General features: G+C 40.8%; 1 protein-coding gene across 8 annotated transcripts in view; it reads left to right on the forward strand.

The window, feature by feature from the left end:
* The window catches only part of wipi1 (WD repeat domain, phosphoinositide interacting 1), a 50,457-nt gene extending 35,268 nt beyond the window's left edge, over positions 1–15,189 (forward strand). For 4 of the 8 annotated variants that reach the window (XM_049560258.1, XM_049560259.1, XM_049560252.1 and 1 more), the window contains 4 exons: positions 555–662; positions 1,738–1,877; positions 7,333–7,433; positions 9,322–15,189. In XM_049560258.1, the coding sequence (XP_049416215.1) occupies positions 555–662; positions 1,738–1,877; positions 7,333–7,433; positions 9,322–9,432 (460 nt within the window). In that variant the 3' untranslated portion in view covers positions 9,433–15,189. Of the gene's footprint in view, positions 1–554; positions 663–1,737; positions 1,878–7,332; positions 7,486–9,321 lie in introns of those variants that run through there. The other 4 variants (XM_049560257.1, XM_049560256.1, XM_049560255.1 and 1 more) reach the window with 4 other exon arrangements.
* Positions 15,190–17,812: the final 2,623 nt, after the last annotated feature.

A 17,812-nucleotide genomic window follows, 5' to 3' on the forward strand; every position in this document is an offset into this window, starting at 1 on the left:
AGGGAAATGGTGTCAGAAACAAGGAGGAGGTCTGTCTCACCCAGGTCTCACCGCCACACTGAGTGTTAGGGTGGGTGAGTTCAATGTTGTGTAAACGAAGGGGTGTTTTGAAAACACCCCCATTTTCACAGGTACCTGAGCCTGTCCCTCCTGCTGCAGGAAATAATGGATTAATCCTGGAAAGCTATTGATGTAGCACTTTTCTCCTTATGAAAGTAACACGGCGATTATTCGACCAATGAGACTTTGGTCGGACGAGAGCATATCCACCAAATAATCAACCAGTCGACCAGGAGACTACAGCACTATACATTACGCATGGTCATACGGTGTGTTTGTTCTTGTAAGTGTAACCCTGACAGAACTAGTTGTCCACATTCCTGGTCCAGCTTTTCCTGGTACATAGAAGTGGTTAACAGCAAACTATTTGTAGGTTGACAAAGTGTAAATTAATCATTTTATTGTTCCTCTCACTGTTGGGTTGGGGGTAAGTGAATGTCTGTAATTGTTACAAAACAACTGAAACAGATAGCCTACTCACTCCGATGTTCCAGAATCCAGAAGCTTCCAAGGCTACTGGTAGCCACAGCTGATGGGCAGCTGTTCATCTACAACGTGGATCCACTGGATGGAGGCGAGTGCATGTTGGCCCACAAACACAGGTGAGGCTACAACTGATTTCATGGGGCTGGGACAGGTGTGAATAGTGTTTTTTTTTTTTGTTTGTTTGTTTTCACAATTTCACTAAAAGTTGCATACAACCTGATTCCAAAAAAAGTTGGGACGTTGCGTAAAACTTAAATAAAAACTTAATACAATAATTTGCAATTCCTTTTTGACCTACATTCAATGAAATTCAGCACAAAGATAGTTAATGTCCAAAATTATACATTTTATTGTATTTTTGTAAACATACAGTCATTTTGAATCTGATGCTGCAACACCTTTCAACAAATTTGGGACAGGAGCATGACTACCACTGTGTCACATCACGTTTTCTTTTAACGATACACAGTAAGTGTTATTGAACTGAGGACACTAATTGATTGTCTTGCTGGAATAAGCAGGGACGTCCCTGAAAAAGACGTAATCTGGATGGTAGCATATGTTGCTCCAAAACCTGTATATATACCTTTCAGCATTACCCATGATGCCATGGGCACCAACACACCTCCATACCATCACAGTTGCTGCCTGCAATTGTGTTGTTTTAAAGTGTTTGACTGTTTGCCGAAGCAGTTTTTCACAAAGTGACCATCCTTTCTTTTAAGCAACTGAGTCTTTTGAGGATGCCATTTTAATACCCAATCATGATACTGTCACCTTTTACTAATTAACCTGTTTACCTGTGGAATGTTCCAGGTGTTTTTTTTGACATTCCATAGCTTTCCCAGTCTTTTGTTGCAGGCATCAAATTCAGAATGAATGTATAAATATCTTCGCTTTGTACTGTACCAAAATGGATATCAGTTGAAAAAGATTCGCAAGTCATTACTTTAGCGACTATCCTGATCAATGATTAGCGACTCAGCTGGGTGCGGGTGAAGACCTGTTTTAAACCTGCTTGAATAAAAGAATGAATGAATGTCCAGACGGTCTTCCACTGAGAAGGTTGTAAAACACAAAACTTTGAGTCATTGTTTACAGTGCTGAATGCATCTGAAAGGAAAAGAATCAACTGTGCTATACTGCTTTGACTTCTGTGTTCTTGCTTCCTTCTTTCTCTTCCTCTCTTAGGCTTTTTGGTACTGATGATGATCAAGGTGAAGGAAAAGAGTCAGAAGGGTCAGAGGTCACCGGGCCAGTACAGGCCTGTCCATCCTATGCTGCGACTGCTGCCTTACCAGCCGCTGGTCCCGTTACTGCAACCCTTACTGGTTAGTAGTTGCAGACATTTCTCCATCTGTGTGTAATAGAAAGGATTAGACTTCTCGCTCAGTTCAGCTCATTCAGGGTTTTTTTTTTTTGTTTTTTTGTTTTTTTTTAAACCTTACTGCTGAAATCACTTCCCCATTTAAATAGAAGTGTTTAGCCAAAGGCCTTTTAGTCCTGGCTTTTTATTTACATTGTTATGACTGTGATAGCTTCATGTAACTAGGACTGCAATGTTTGTGGTAGGCAGAGTATTTTGGAAGACACAGGCAGTGAGAGTTAGAACTCTTACTAGTACTGCACTATAGCCACACTAAACCAAAGCTTGATGCATGTTGTATGCAGGGTTTTTTTTTTTTTTTCTGGCAGTGTCCGACCGTCCTCAGGCCCCCTCCAGATTGGGTCACTATTTTACGTCAACTGATTTATATACATTAGGTTTAAGTAGGTGTTCCACAGCTCCAAAAAAGTAGCCCATGAAGATCTTTACCCGTCAAGGCTCATTGGTGTTTCTCCAAATTATGCCCACATTTTTCTGTCACTGCCTCCTCCATCTGCTGTTACAGGAAGCTCTGAAAGCCTTAGCACTGTGTAAACCATACCATACCTTACCTGTTAGTCTCATGACAAATCTAGGTGATTTCAAATCAAATGTCAATGTAAAACACACCCATGTAGGCTGCTAATGTTGGTTGGTGTTCTTCTTGGTAACAGTAACAGTAATATTGTTTAAATCTCAATATGTATTGTATCATGTATCGATGTTTGTAAAACGCATGTACTTGCACCTTCCCAGTGGGGCGAGTCTTTGCCCTCGGCTTGTCAGAATGTGGTCTCAGTGTACTTCAAATAAAGTGCTTGTTGCCAGAGGTGTGGACTTGAGTCACATGGCTTGGACTTGAGTCAGACTCAGATCACATATTTAATGACTTGAGACTCAGCTTGACAACTTGACAAAAAAAACAAAAACAAAAAAACACTTGCAACTCCGCTTCAAAACTAAATGACTTGTGACTTCACCTGAACATGAGCCTTTTGACTTGAAAATACTTGATACCTAAAAAATGGGCTATGAGTCACAGGGTTCATACAGTCATGGAAAACCTGGAAAAGTCATGGAATTTGAAAATAGCAATTTTCTAGGCCTGGAAATGTTTTGTAAAATAAATAAACCTAGAAGGTTTTGGAAAAGTCTTGGAAATTTGCTGCACATGTATAGAGCATATATAATGTATAAATGTATTTAATGTTTGGACAGATCAGTCCTGTCACTTGACGTTATGTTGTTCTCTGCGTAGCCAACATCAGACTTGGACCTGAGTCACAGCTTCTACTTAGTCCGGATGTAAATTCACATAATGCCAGAAAATGCTGATTTATTAATGTCTGGCTTCACTCAGACAAGTGTAAGGCAAGACATGAGAAAGACCAGGACCTGGTATGTGCTAAATGTGGACAGAGTACTTAAACTTATGACTTTTTGAACATAGGAGAGGCAGCGTTAGCTAGCCATGCCAAATGAGCTAATGTTAAACTGCTGCTTCAAGAATCAAGTCCCATTACCAGCGCTTTCACCTGGTGACCAACGTGACACCCGCTGGCAGCTGCAGTGCTTCCCTCTCACTACCGCCAAACACAGGACCATTTTGGGTGCTGTTTCCAGAAACAAAGCCTTAACTGCTGAGGTACTATGGGTGCTCAAGGTGACTAATTCTCACTACCATTATTCTTACCAGTTATATAAAGACACAAGCTTGCTTTCTGAGGTCATAGTTTCCCCAGCAACCAGATAGCTCTCAGATTTGCATGTGGTGAACGCATGAACATAAATACTGTATGTTCTTTTGGGCTGGCTCCTAATTTTAAGAAAATGACTGTTGAATTGACATGGATTTTTATTCTTATTTATATATTATATATAAATATATCATATTTATATCATATTTTCATGTGACTTTTAAGGCAGACGTTTCAGAGAATGCTTGCAGTGTTTACCCTATAAACAGTAGTACTTCACCACTGCTACAAACTGTAGCTCCCACTAAGCATTCACTGATACTGTCAGGATTTACTGGTAACCTGGTGTCCAGCTCACCTGCCCATTGCAGACAGACACATTGTCCCTCCTCGCTCGCGACACACTCGCACGCACGCACGCACGCACGCACACACGCACGCACACACACACACACACACACACACACACACACACACACACACACACACACACTGCACTGAATGCTTCTGTAGAGGCTGTGATACACTCTACTGTTTTCTGACAGTGTTAACGTAGCTTTGTTTTGTCCTATTTCGTGCCCACACAACCGTTATTGCATCTTTATGTATTCCAACTTTTCATCTGCATTTCTATGAAATTTGAATTGTTTTGTCTCTGCAACTGGAATTGCAGGATTGATAAGGGGAGATTAGGGGCAATTAAAATGGTTTTTTGTTTTAATGTCATCACTCAAAAACCTCTTACACCTTTTGGATACAGTTTTTTAATGTAGGTAACTTGTCTGTGCGTTCCACTTGTTAACAGCCAAAACTCACTTATATGAGCACTGTTGGTGGAAAAGATCTTAGGGGAAACATGGTATGGTCATGGAAATTTGCCTCAGGGGCATAGACAAGTCATGACAGGTCAGAAATTTGTTGATAAAAATGTGTTTGAATGCTGGAATCAATTAATTTCACTTCATTTCCTGAATCGACGAACATTAACGCTATTCATTCTCAGCAAGTCAACACTTAAGCCCCAGATCCACTTAGTTTGAGCCAATCTGACAGCATCCCGTCAGGTTGCAGAAGTGAACCATGAAGAACTTATGTTAGGTTACTGAGTAGCGGTTGAAAAAAATTATATCAAAGATAATTTTACGAGATGGTTAAAAACAACAACCAAAAAAAGTAGAAATAGAAATTTATGGGTCAAAAATTAAATGGAGACTCAACATTTTCCAACTTTGTTCGACATTCGAAGTTGCACAAAGAATGGTTTGTCAGGACTAACATTAACATTAGCCCCTTCTCCACCACAGGAACTTTTCTAATTTACCCGGGATTTTGAAAAACCTCTGCGCGTTTCCACCGAAATTACCTGGGTAAAATCTTTCCCTCAACCCCAAATTTACCCTGGAAAAAGTACCTAGCAGGGGGGTAGGACTTTTCAGATTACCTGGAATTCTTGAGGGGTGGGGCTGTGTGCTGAAGAACACTGATTGGTGGAACACACACACACACAGTGTTCCACACTTCCTGGTACGGGCAGCTGCTGCAAACTTTATTTCACTTCCACAGGCTCCACTTCGTTTGTGTTTTGATTAAGGATGGGTATCGAAATCCGGAACTAAATTAGCCCTGGGGCTAAATAATCAAAGACCATAATATTGATAAGCGCTAACGGTATTGGCTCTTTTGTGCCGGTGCTGAACTCCTTCACACACACACACACACACACACAGACACACACACACACACACACACATACACTCACATCCATAGACACATACATCAGTGTGACACGATAACCGGTGAACAGCGGTGTAACGAAGTTAAGATAACTCGAAAATGACTCGAGTTAACAGCAGCTACACTCGTTACTGTAAGTGACATTAAACCTCAGCGAGTAAGAAGCCAATACTTTATCAATACATGTGTTCAGCAAACATGAACATGTAAACATGGAGACAGCGATATTCATTATGCTCTGTCCACAGCCTCTCATCCACCGACACTAACATTATGTCTTACACATGGACAGCATGCTAGTTCAGCTGATAGCGAATTGTAACTACTAAGCTCAAACGACAGCTGTCTGTATGTAGACTAACTTAATTTGACACGTATCTTAAAATACTTTAGAACTTAGTTGCTGGCTGAGACAAGACAGCCCCAACTCTCTACCAGCACGTAACCAGCCAAGCTGGTGGAGCCAAATACAGGACACATGTCAAATCATCTATGTCATCATGCTAATTTGAAAAAATTTCCCAGACCTTTGAGGTGGGTGGAAAGGCAAACCACACAGATTACCAGGAATTATTTTTCCCAGGTAAATAGATTCCTGGTAATAAAAGTTCCTGGAAATGTTAGTTGAAAAGGGGCTATTGTCAGCTAAGTAACTTTTTAACAAACTGTTTTAAGGAATAAAGACAAATTGTAAAAAGTATACATGATTTTTGTAAATGTAACACATTATTATTATGTTGTTAAGATGGCATTATCTTGGGAAAGAACACATTGTGACTGGTTAAGGATTCAAAACTCAAAGTTTAGAACTTGGAGCTCACTAGCTTGTGAGTCTTGGAACTTGACTCAGGACTTGTCTCCCTTGACTTGGGACTTGAGTGAGGACCTAACTTTGGACTAGCCTGTCTTGACTTTGGACTTGACTCAGAACTTGCCTGTCTTGACTTGGGACTTGAATTGAGATTTCATTGCAAAACAATGACTTGGTCCCACCCCTGCTTGTTGCTTAAGCCTAGTTCACATTACATGATTTTCACCCTGATTTTCCGTCGCAGAGACTATTGTAATCTTTTGAGTGTTCATACCTGGCAACGTGTGTTTCTGTCATCAGGAGTCTCGCCAACTGCGTTACGACCTGTGTGTGCACACCACAATATTTCTCCACAGAGCCCTCGCCGGCAGAGCCCCAGATAACACGGTGATGTCACCAAACTACGTTTAACTTGGAGACAACACATCATAAAGGCATGGATATTCTTCCAGTGTTGAATCAGATCTGCCTCGAGGGCCTGGGTCCAAACACAACGCACTCCCAGTGATCCTGTGGATGCCGTCATTGTTGTTGTTGCTTGCTGGCTTGTCAGTGTTGCCAGATCTTAGTAGAGAAACAAGCAACCAGGGCTATGGAAACAAGCCCTAAAGAAGCGACTATCATGCGTTTAAATAAGTTATTATATAGATATATATAGAGAAAAGTTACGTTTAGAGAGCATGCCCAAATAAGCATCTCCACTTTAGAAACAAGCCCAAAGTTGCAGCTAATAAGCAGACCTGGCAACCCTGCGGCTTGCCCTCCTCACATTTCTTCCGTCCTGCGTGCTGACGTGAGACGTATCCTGCCTCTCATTGGCTGATGCTCTTTGTCAGTTGTGTCACACTTTTCTAGCATGCCAGATATCCAGACCCAGTCGCAGACGAGGGGGCGACTTGCTTGTAGGCTTGTTCACACATGAGGACTCGTCGTGGCAAACTACCTGCCGACTCACCTCAAGGGGGCTGTCAAGATCCTCTGTGACATCACATTCACGGTGAAAATCATGTAATGTGAACTAGGCTTTACTTACTATCATACTTAGACCTAGATGTGGGTAAAACTGAGCAGATCCGATGGGAACTCAGGGTATATGGTGAATTTGAGGTCTGCTTGTGTCAAGTAAAGCTGAGGCTGCTCTCATGATTGGTCTGCCTCTGTCACCTGTGTCTACCCAGGCTATTCTGAAGACGGTGGTGTAAAGAAAGGGGAAGTCATTCCAGAGCATGAGTTTGCTGCTGGACCTGTGTCTCTGGACGACGAGAACGAGTTTCCTCCTGTGAGCATCCAGAAGTGCTAGCTGTCAGCTAAAGCTACCTCTCCTACAACAGGTGTACTTTATAGGCTTGCCAGAGTGAGATTACAATATCAATCAATCAATTTTATTTATAAAGCCCAGTATCACGAATCACAATTTGCCTCACAGGGCTTTACAACATACGGCATCCCTCTGTCCTTAGGACCCTCGCAAAGGATAAGGAGGACTGACTGTGTAACTGACTATTTGGCACAGTTGAGAAAAGATGATCACGGCAAACTCCCCGATACCAACAGTAGATTTACTGTCAAATACCAGCAAGATTCTCTGCAAGTGAGAGCAAAGTCTGGCACTTTGGACTTAACTCAACTGAGGACAAAGTTGTCTCAACATAATCTACATTTGCAATAAGTTGTTAGTTTATTAGCGTACACAGAGTTAAACTAATGCAGTTTAATCCAACAGTCCTGCCATAAACCCTACTTTCATGAAGGTTATAATGTTCTATTTTTGTTTAAGCTGTTTTAGAGAAGTTTATTCAACTGTACGGTCATTTTGGAGGCTGCAGTTTGAGCTGCGGTTGATTAGTGTTGCATCATAGTGAGAGGTTTCTGAATATTTAGTCTTCTGTCATTGTTTTATATTGGGTGAAAATACTTGAGGGAGTTAGCAGTAACAGCAGCCTTCATACTCACCATTTCAAAAGGTAGAAGTAGTTGAAAATGAAAAATAAGGTGCCCTCCTTATCCTCAGGGTAATCACTGACTTTCCTGTCCAGTTTAATTTTTCAGCATTATCTGTTTCTTTATAATCAATCATTAAAGCCCCTGTCAAACATGCACCTCTTAATGTTAAGTTGATAGCAATTCAACATGTTAGTCTCTTGTCTGAGTAAGCACCCGGGTCAAATGTTTGTTAAAGTCATGATGACAATCTGACAAGGTTGGACCTGAAACATTTCTGTATCACCTTTAATATGACAAGTCTGAACAGAATGATTTCAGATGAACATAAAGGCCGCAGCAGCACAAGGTAAAACATGCAGAGGGAAATTAAATGCATGCTTGCTTGCTTTCCTTTTAGCAGTACTTTTTCTCTCAGACCAACTTCATGTATGAATACATGACCATCTGGCAAAACAGTGTTTTAGCTAATAGGAATTATATACAAGACTTTACATGGTGTCATTCTATACTTCTGCACCATTTGAACATTACAAAATAGGCAGTGTGATTTTTATAAATAGGCGGCACAGTGGTGCAGTGGTTAGGTTGTCGCCTCACAGCAAGAGGTTTCCTGGCTTAAGCCCAGGGTGGAGGAGCCCTTCTGTGTGGAGTTTGTACGTTCTCCTCGTGTCAGTGTGGGTTTTCTCTGGGTGCTCCGGCTTTCTCCCACAATCCAAATACATGCAGGCTAGATTAATTGGTGACTCTAAATTGCCTGTAGGTGTGAATGTGAGTGTAAATGGTTGTCTGTCACTATATGTCAGCCCTGCAATAGTCTGGCGACCTGTCCAGGGTGTACCCTGCCTCTCATCCAGTGTCAGCTGGGATAGACTCCAGCCCCCCCGTGACCCCCAACAGGATAAGCTCTTACGGAAAATGAATGAATGAATAAATGAAGTTTTTATAAATGATGAAACGGTAAATCCCAATCCGGGATTCACTTTGAGTAGACGAGGCAAGCACCCCTCATGTTTATTATAATATAATCTTCAACAGCAAAATAAGAATTAGAATCCATCATTAATAAAGCCTGTGACCTTGTCCACATGTACACAGGTATATTTATGTTTTACATTTTCATTTGGACGGATATTTTTTTATAGAAGTGCTTGTGTGGAAAGGAATTTTTGGGGAATGGCGGAGGGAAAAACCATCCATCTATCCATTTTCATTCGCTTATCCAGGGGCCTGGTCGCTGGTGCAGCAGGTTGAGCAAAGTACTCCAGACGCTCCTCTGCCTAGCAACACTTTCCAGCTCCTCCTGGGTGACCCCGAGGCATTCCCAGGCCAGATGAGATATATCATCCCTCCAGCGTGTTCTGGATCAGCCCCAGGGCCACCTTCTAGTGGGACATGCCTGGAACACCTCCAACAGGAAGCACCCAGGAGGCATCCTGATCAGATGCAATGCGAAGGAGCAGCGTCTCTAGTGCAGGCTCCCTCCAGATGTCTGAGTTCCTCACCCCTATCTCTAAGGCTGAGCCCAGACGCCCTACAGTGAAAACTCATTTTGGCTGCTTGTGTCCACATGTCACTACCTAAGGCTAATGACCATAGGTGAGGGTTGGGATGTAGGTGGACCAGTAAACTGAGAGTTTTGCTCCCTCTTCACCACACCAAACTGCCCATTCTTCTCACGCCCCAGATTACCCTCACTCATGAACAAGACCCAGAGATACTTGAAGTGAGGGCAATCCACTGTTTTCCAGCAGGGAATCATGACCTCAAACTTGGAGGTGCTGACTCTCATCCCGACCACTTCACACTCAGCTGCAAACCGCCTGAGTGCATGCTGGAGGTCATGGTGTGATGAAGCCAACAGAACCACATCATCTGCAAAAAGCAAAGACGCAATTATGAAGTCCCTAAATCCCCCCAAAAGAACCATCTACAAAAATACCTGTTGTTTTTGTTGACTTACCATAAAAAAAAACATGAAACACTCTTCTACTTTTGTATCATTCTTTAACAGCTGACAAAAATTACACAAGCAGCAGGGGTCTTTCCATAACAGTCATGTCTGAATAAAGCCATGAGGAATATTTGTTTGTGTGAAAGTGCCCTGAATGACAACAGGCTATCACTTCAACAGACAGGTGAAGCCAGAGATGTAATGTATTCTGAACAGAGCTTAATTGGAAATCTATGTAGTAATGACACTGACGTAGTACTCATGTGGTCTTTGACTGTTTGCCATGTGAAGACCTCTTGTGTTAGCAGAAAAAGGCCTCCTGCCTGATCATGAAGAGTTTCTCTTTATCAGCCCATTGAAACACTCCATTCAAGTTCTATGGTTCCACACTCAATTACAGTATGTTACCACATGACCAGAGTGAATACTATGGGCATTACCTGATTATGCATTAAAAGAAAATGCTGTTATTTTTCAGCTTGGGGTAAAGCCCAGACACACCAAATCATGTCTTGACCAAAAAGTTGCACATGAACACCAAACCAATGGCCAAAAAGCACGTGTCTGCGCCTGAGTGAGAGGACATACCCCACCCTACCAGCAGATGGCCGTTGTCTGTAATCGTCATCCAAAAAGGGAAACCAGAAGATTGTCTTGATGCTAGTTAGCCAGTTAGCACATTAACAACACAATCCAATTTGAAAACAACATAGCATATTTACCGTGCGCCAGTGAACAAGAACACAAACCATTAGGAAATGTTTCTGCTAAAGAGATCAATGGCTAAAGACAAATAATCTTAACTCACAAAACAAGTTTGTTTCGACCTCACTCCCTCTCAACTTAAGTCCTTAGTTAACATTCCTCACTTCCGTTTCTCTTCTTATGCACAGAGCTGAACTGCCAATTAGAGTCGCTCATGGGCTCCACTGTGTCAACACTGTGTCAACACTGAATCAACATGATGAATCGGCAGAAAAAAAGGCCAATTGGTGAGGGCCAACGATACGGGACACACCGCACCAATGAGGGTGGCAGACGCTCACCAACGGCCCAACTTTGACCAACGGCCAACCATCGGCTTGGGGCATCAGGGCCTTTACTCTCATGGATGTATTAAGAGACCTGGATACAGCATTGGCGGCAGGGCTCTGTTCATTCTTATGAAAGTTGCTTAATGGCACATGAAGCCAAAATTGCTCTATGTCTGCGGTATGAAATTACCCAGATGATCAGCGCTGCTTCTGCATCATAGAGCAGGCGTACTAGAGACTTACGGCTGCTGTGGGGCATGGCTGAGCAGCTAGCTCTTGTTGACCAAGTGGCTGACTTCCAGTTTAGTGCTCCGCTAACTTGGATGGGTATACAACAGTTTGATCTTGTGGCTCTTTCAGACTTTCATGTCCAAATGTTATTGGATTGAGTGAATTAAATCTTGATAGCGAAATTACTCATTTTGTGATGGCTGTGACGCTTCACAGATGTCTCTTTCCCAGTATAGGTCTATGGGAAAAAGTCTTTTTGGGGCCCAATGGCATCATGTGATGGACCCAGGAAACTGCAGTAACACTGTATGGCCATTACAAAAATTGGCTTCAAAGCCCAGGGCACTTCTCGGGCACCTGCTTACTCCATTCTGTCTGTGAAACATGGCAAATTTACATCTCCTTGAATGTGGAAAAAAATGATCAGGATTAGTAGCCTATGCCTCCTAAAGCGCTCCACATTTACGTAACTGTACATCAATTTTTGATGATATGTTTCTGAGTCCAACTGAGGTAAACACAGGAATTAGCCCTTTTATTAGCTAACTGCTAATTATAACTAACTGCACTGAGATTTTCTTTATTTTTTTTATTTTTTTTTATTTTTTATTTTTATTAGTGAAATTACAAGACAAAAACAAGGTGATACAGGACAAATAAAGTGCAAAACAAAGCAAGCAGACAAGAAAATAACAAAAACAAAACAAACAAAAACAGAAATAAAAACCAACAGAACAAAACAGGTAGCCGCTTACATCAGTTTTTGAGTTTGAGAAGGGAGTATATAGGAGTAGGTGAGTAGGTGTGTGCGTGTGTGTGTCTGTGGGTGTGTGTGGGTGTGTGAGTGAGAGCGTGTGTGCATGGGGGTGTTTGGATGAGAGACAGAGGGTGCGATATTAATGTTATAATGTAGTAATAAAATGATATAATAATACTGAAGCTATAGATTATGTCCACTATGGTATATCATTATATAGAATAATACAGTACAACAAAACAAACTTAACAGGAGTGTGCTATAACACTGTATAAGATAATATGACAATCTAATGATAATATATATAAATATAGTATAATAACACAATAACAAAACACAATCTGATATAGTAAAACATGAAATAGAACTATAATAATAATAATACTGAACTAGAATACAGTATAATAATAATAATAATAGATGATAATAGTCATCATCATCATCATAATAATAATAATAATACTAATAATAATAATAATAAGAAGAAGAAACAAACAAAAACAAGCAAATAATAAAATAAAAATATGACAAAGAGAGGAGGCAAGGCCAGACTGGGGTATCGGAGAGGCCAGGGAGAGGCCCCTCCACCAGGCCCCAAGCAGGACAGCCAGAAGCCCCAGCAGGAGACAGGCGAAACGGGAGTGAAGTCAGCCCCCGGCATTTTAGAGCAACCTGCCAGCTAACCAAACTAGCTTCCTTTTCATCTGCATTATTAGCTAAAAATTTATTATGTAATGTTTCATATATTTATATATAGGATGATTTTATGTCAGCAGAGGTAAACACGTATTACAAAACATATCATGAAATGTTTTGATTTTTTGTATGTGTTGTTCCCACAGACTGCATATAAAGATGGACTAAATGTCCCCAGTTCCTCCTATTGCATAAAACTGAAGCCAGAATATTCCAAATTGGCCATCGCCATCTTGTGTTGGTGACGTCATTTGGAGCCAGTGTCTACACAGTAGCCACCTCTGAGATATCGATTTAAAACCAAACTCATCAGGAAAAAAAACACTTGGACATACATCAGTATGACCATAGCTACCTAAAATGACAAAAAAACATCTTCATGAAAAATGTATTTGACATGAAGGCCTACTTTGAATTTTTAGTTTGCCCATGTCCCATCCACTAACATGGAGGGGGCAAGGATAATGACCTATACTGCAACCAGCCACCAGGGGGCAAACCGACATTTTGCCTTCAGTTTTGGGGAGCTGTCATGTCATCCATTTTTATATACAGTCCAGGAGGTAACTGGGATGGGATTTGTCTCCAACAGCAACTTGCCAGCTAACCAAACTAGCTTCCTATTCATCTGCAGTATCAGCAAAACATGTATTACTTATGGTTTCATGTAGATAGGATGATTTTATGACAGCAGAGGTAAACACATAGTACAAAAAAATCCTTAAAATGTTTTTATTTTTTTGTATGTGTTGCACAGGAATTTGTCTTAAACTCACAAACTTGGCTGTGAGCTGCATTTGACAAACCCTGTAGATTAAACTAACAGATCTGTTCATGTGTTTTGGTAGATTAATTGGTGCCGAGACGGGACTGGAGGTGGCCAGGCCAGGCCCTCGTGAATGGGTAGAAGGACAGTCGGACAGACAGACAGGCACTGGCAAGTGGGATGAACAGCAAAAAAGGGGGGAAAAAAGTCATTCAGGGTGCCAAGTTACGTTTTTCCATTTGAGACAAAGTAATATTGATTGCCATTGAAGTTGACGTTGAAAACAAAACACTGACCAAGAAGTAGATGTCAGAGAAATTTCTGAGAGAACCTGTATCTGGTCCTGATGTTACCTAATGGGTGTGTTAAAAATACGCTTCTGATTTTGTAACATCACCAACAGCACCTCGAAACTTCGTTTCAGCTTAGGGTTGAGTTTTAAAACAACTGAACTCAGAGGAAATTCCCCAATTTATAGATGCTGTTGACTACTTAAAAAAATCAGGGAGTTTATCTTCATGGAGTGTTATATGAAAGTATGAGGTGCATGCTGGACAAGAAATATAACCACAATTTTCATAGCTTTTTTACTTGACAAATATTTTAGTAAGTTTCATTATTGTAGCAAAATTTTTACTTCTCATAATAATAATATCTTAGTTGACGTCCATAATAATAATCTGAATTGTTTTCATTTTTATTTTGTATTGTATTTTACTGCAATGACATTGATTTGATGTTTCTGTGTATGTCTCCTGGATACATTTCAGAGGGCATGCATGTACTGTATTTTTGTTTGTGCCTATTATGATTTGTAAACAAGCAAAGCATTTTGCTACTTGCACAAGACCAAAACAAGTAAAAGAAACAAATAAATAAAGTGGAGTAAGAATGAACCTATGCAAAGCAAAGAATTGGTCCTGTTTTATTTTATGTTTGACATAATTAAAGAGATAGTATAGTTTTTTAAGTGGGGTTGTATGGGATACTTATCCACATACAGTATATTACAAACATTAGATGTCAGGAGGAAGGCCTCCAGTTTGGAGAAGCAAAAAGGAGTCCAGCATGGAAGCTAAGCAGTTCTCAGCGCTATATCATGGGAACTTTGTTAGAGGCATTTCACTTCTCATCCAAGAGGTTTCTTAAGTTCTAACTGACTGTTTAGGGGGTTGCAGGCTTGAAACCCTGTGTGGGTGTGAACCCTTATAGAGTCTTTGGGTCACATGTGAGCCCTGAGTTTCAGAGTCGTTAAAGTCACTTGTGAATAGTTGACCCACCCAGCCATCATGTAGGTTGCATTATAAGTGGGTGATAAGTGGTGTTGTAGGCCACCTCCTCTGTTTAACAAGTCGTTCCAGTTTGACGTAGATCAAAATTGTCCAACTTTCCTGCATTCTACATGCTTAATATTTTTTGAAAGACAAAAATACTGAAAATGTTTGTAATATCACAGAGTGGCACACAATAGCATAAGTCATGATTTTATGGTGTCTGGTAGATTGCTGGTTTCACTTCTGAAAAATGTTTAAATTTTTTTGCCCATTTTGTATGAATGCATTAAGTTCTCACTCAAAACCCTTCATCATAAAAGTAAAATGCAATTTGAAAATATTTTGATTGTAAGTCAAACATTAAATACACTGCAAAATCCTACTACCAGTTTTGTTGTTATACCCTTAAGTTAAACCATGTCTATCTGGGTGCAAGCTTCAGACTATTGTGCCACTTTGCATTACATCAGACGCTCTCTTTCCATGCTGGATGCGCTGGATATGGAACTCTGTTGCATCATGTTTACCTAGCAGCTGTGGTCCCAGAGTAACCACTGAAAAAATGGGTGTATATGTACCTCCTTATTATTCATATTCACAACAGTACTATCACAGGTAACTTATAGATCTCATTGTTGAAGACACCATACTATATAATACCACCGTGTCCACTTTGTAAAACAAGCTTGCTTGCTAGCCTCCCCCCCCAATTCTTACCAGAAATGTTCATCTTCCTGGCCACCTCCCTCCAGCCAGATGCCAACTGATTTAGGTTTTTGTAGTGAAATAAGCACAAATCCTGTGAATCGGCCGTTCCTCGCCCACTGTGGCTCTATCAATGTAAGCAACAGATAAGAAAAATAGAACTGGGGCGTCTGACAAAAGTTTAGCTCAAAACGATGTGCTGCATCACATCGTGCCACTCACAGGCAGTTAGAACAGAAAACATTGCAATCAAACTGATTTAGTTGCTGGCGCTTGCTTGCTTCACACACAGCTTTGACATGGTGTAATTGTTTTGGTTGCAGCACTCTTATTACCAAAATGAGAAAATCAACATGCTACATGATTTACATGGCAAGATGTGGGACCAGTGATTTTTTTTTATAAAATTATTGTTTCATGTAAAGCGCATTTGTAGCAACAATGTGATAACATCTTTGTTGACTGGCTGCTAATATTTAAAGAGCCCAAGATGTAAAACCTTATTTGTCCCATTTTACCTAAGGTCATGGATGGTCAGGATGGACAACATGACAGCTCCCTAAAATTGAAGCCAAAACATCTGGATCGCCCCCTGGTGGCTGGTTACAATACAAGTCATAAAGCCTGCTCTCTTTATGTTAGTGGATGGGATGGGAGCCAAACTAAAAACTCATGTCAAATGAATTTTTCCTAAAGATGGCCTCTGTCATTTTAGGTAGTTCTTATCACGCTAATGTTTGATTAAGTGTTCATATTTTCTCATAAGTTTGATCATAGCTAGTTATTTGATGCTCTCAAGTCAATTTACACAACTACTTCTATAAAATTAGTGTTTGCATATAATTGAGTGCGACACCATCCTTTTTCCCAGCAGGAATTTTGACTTGTCACTGTAGGAAAAGCACAAGTGTTACTACTAACATTAATGGAGTTGTGTCATATCCAAATGTTCCAGTAAGGCAGACACTGAAACTTAAGCATCTAAATGGAATTCAGTCATCGTTCATTTTATCTGACAGGTCAAAATGTTTTTAGTGAAAAAAAAGGTCTATTAATGGTTTTGAGGGGATTGTTTTTTTTGAAGGTGTAAATGTTTTCGCCATTTGTATGATTCATCCTGTCTCCCCCTTTAAGTGATGTTTAAGTGATGGTTGGCTTTGTATGCGTGGCCATATAGAATGGTTAAACAGATGTTCCAGATGAAACATTGTACATAGTGAGGCATAAACTGTCTCCATGTGACCATGAATATGCCATACTAATGACCCCTCTCCAAAGTGAGAACCATTCCTTAAAGAACCATCCTCACAGATTGCTTCACAGGGGGAGAGGAGGTGCAAATCCACTTAAAATAAATCATCTGACTAAGATGTAATGGCAGACTTTAACTACGCTGGTCTCGTCCTTTAAAAAATTAGTTTTCCGTATTATCGAAAAATCTACTGAAACAAAAGCAGAGTTGATATATGTAAGGTTGGTTAAAAGCTACTCAGTTACGGTACTGAGAATACTTTCATTAAGTATCATTTCATTTCATTTCATTTCATCATGATGTCAAGCTCAGCTCACATCCACGCTACATAAGGTGATCTCAAGCAGCCCAGTCAAGTGATGGTTCAGCTGATTGATGGAGGGGAGTCAGCTGATATATCACGATTACTTTCTATGCAAATAACTGGCAAATCTCATTCAGGACGCTCTATTCAAACTTCTTCAGCCTGCCTACTGTTGCTACTTCCTCTGCAAGCCGGTTTGCTACTTGCCTCCATCCCAGCTTCCCCTTTTCAAGTTGCATCTGACTTATCAGTGTCATTTCTGTTTGTCATTGATGCTGCTCTGTTCTGTTCCTGGGGGGTATTTGCTGCTCTCTCTGCCTTAAGTGTGCCATGTAGGCGTGTGGAAGGGCAGGGAGGTTTGCTTTCTCTGCCTTAGGCTTTTCTGTGTAGGCCTAAGGAAAGGCAGAGAGGCCGCAGAACAGAAACATACCACCAAATATAATACTGCAAATGGAAATAAAGTTTTCTTTGACTGAAGTGGTCCTGACTTAACTTTTGTTCTGCCCACACTGTGACCCATTCATACCCGAATCCAGTCATTATTTAATGCCTGGATTTCACTGTTCACACATCCATTTACCTAGGTAGACTTTGATATTTACCTATAAGGGGGCTGCTGAGCAAAGTTTGCTTGGTGGGCCCCCACTGACCCTCCACACGCACCTCCAAACCTTTGTACATGATACCCAGACGTTGCGCTAGACTTTTTCGTCGCCGGCCATGCTGACCAACAGGGTCATAAAA

This window comes from Epinephelus fuscoguttatus, linkage group LG19, assembly GCF_011397635.1.
Source record: "Epinephelus fuscoguttatus linkage group LG19, E.fuscoguttatus.final_Chr_v1".
Classification (NCBI taxonomy): Eukaryota; Metazoa; Chordata; class Actinopteri; order Perciformes; family Serranidae; genus Epinephelus; species Epinephelus fuscoguttatus.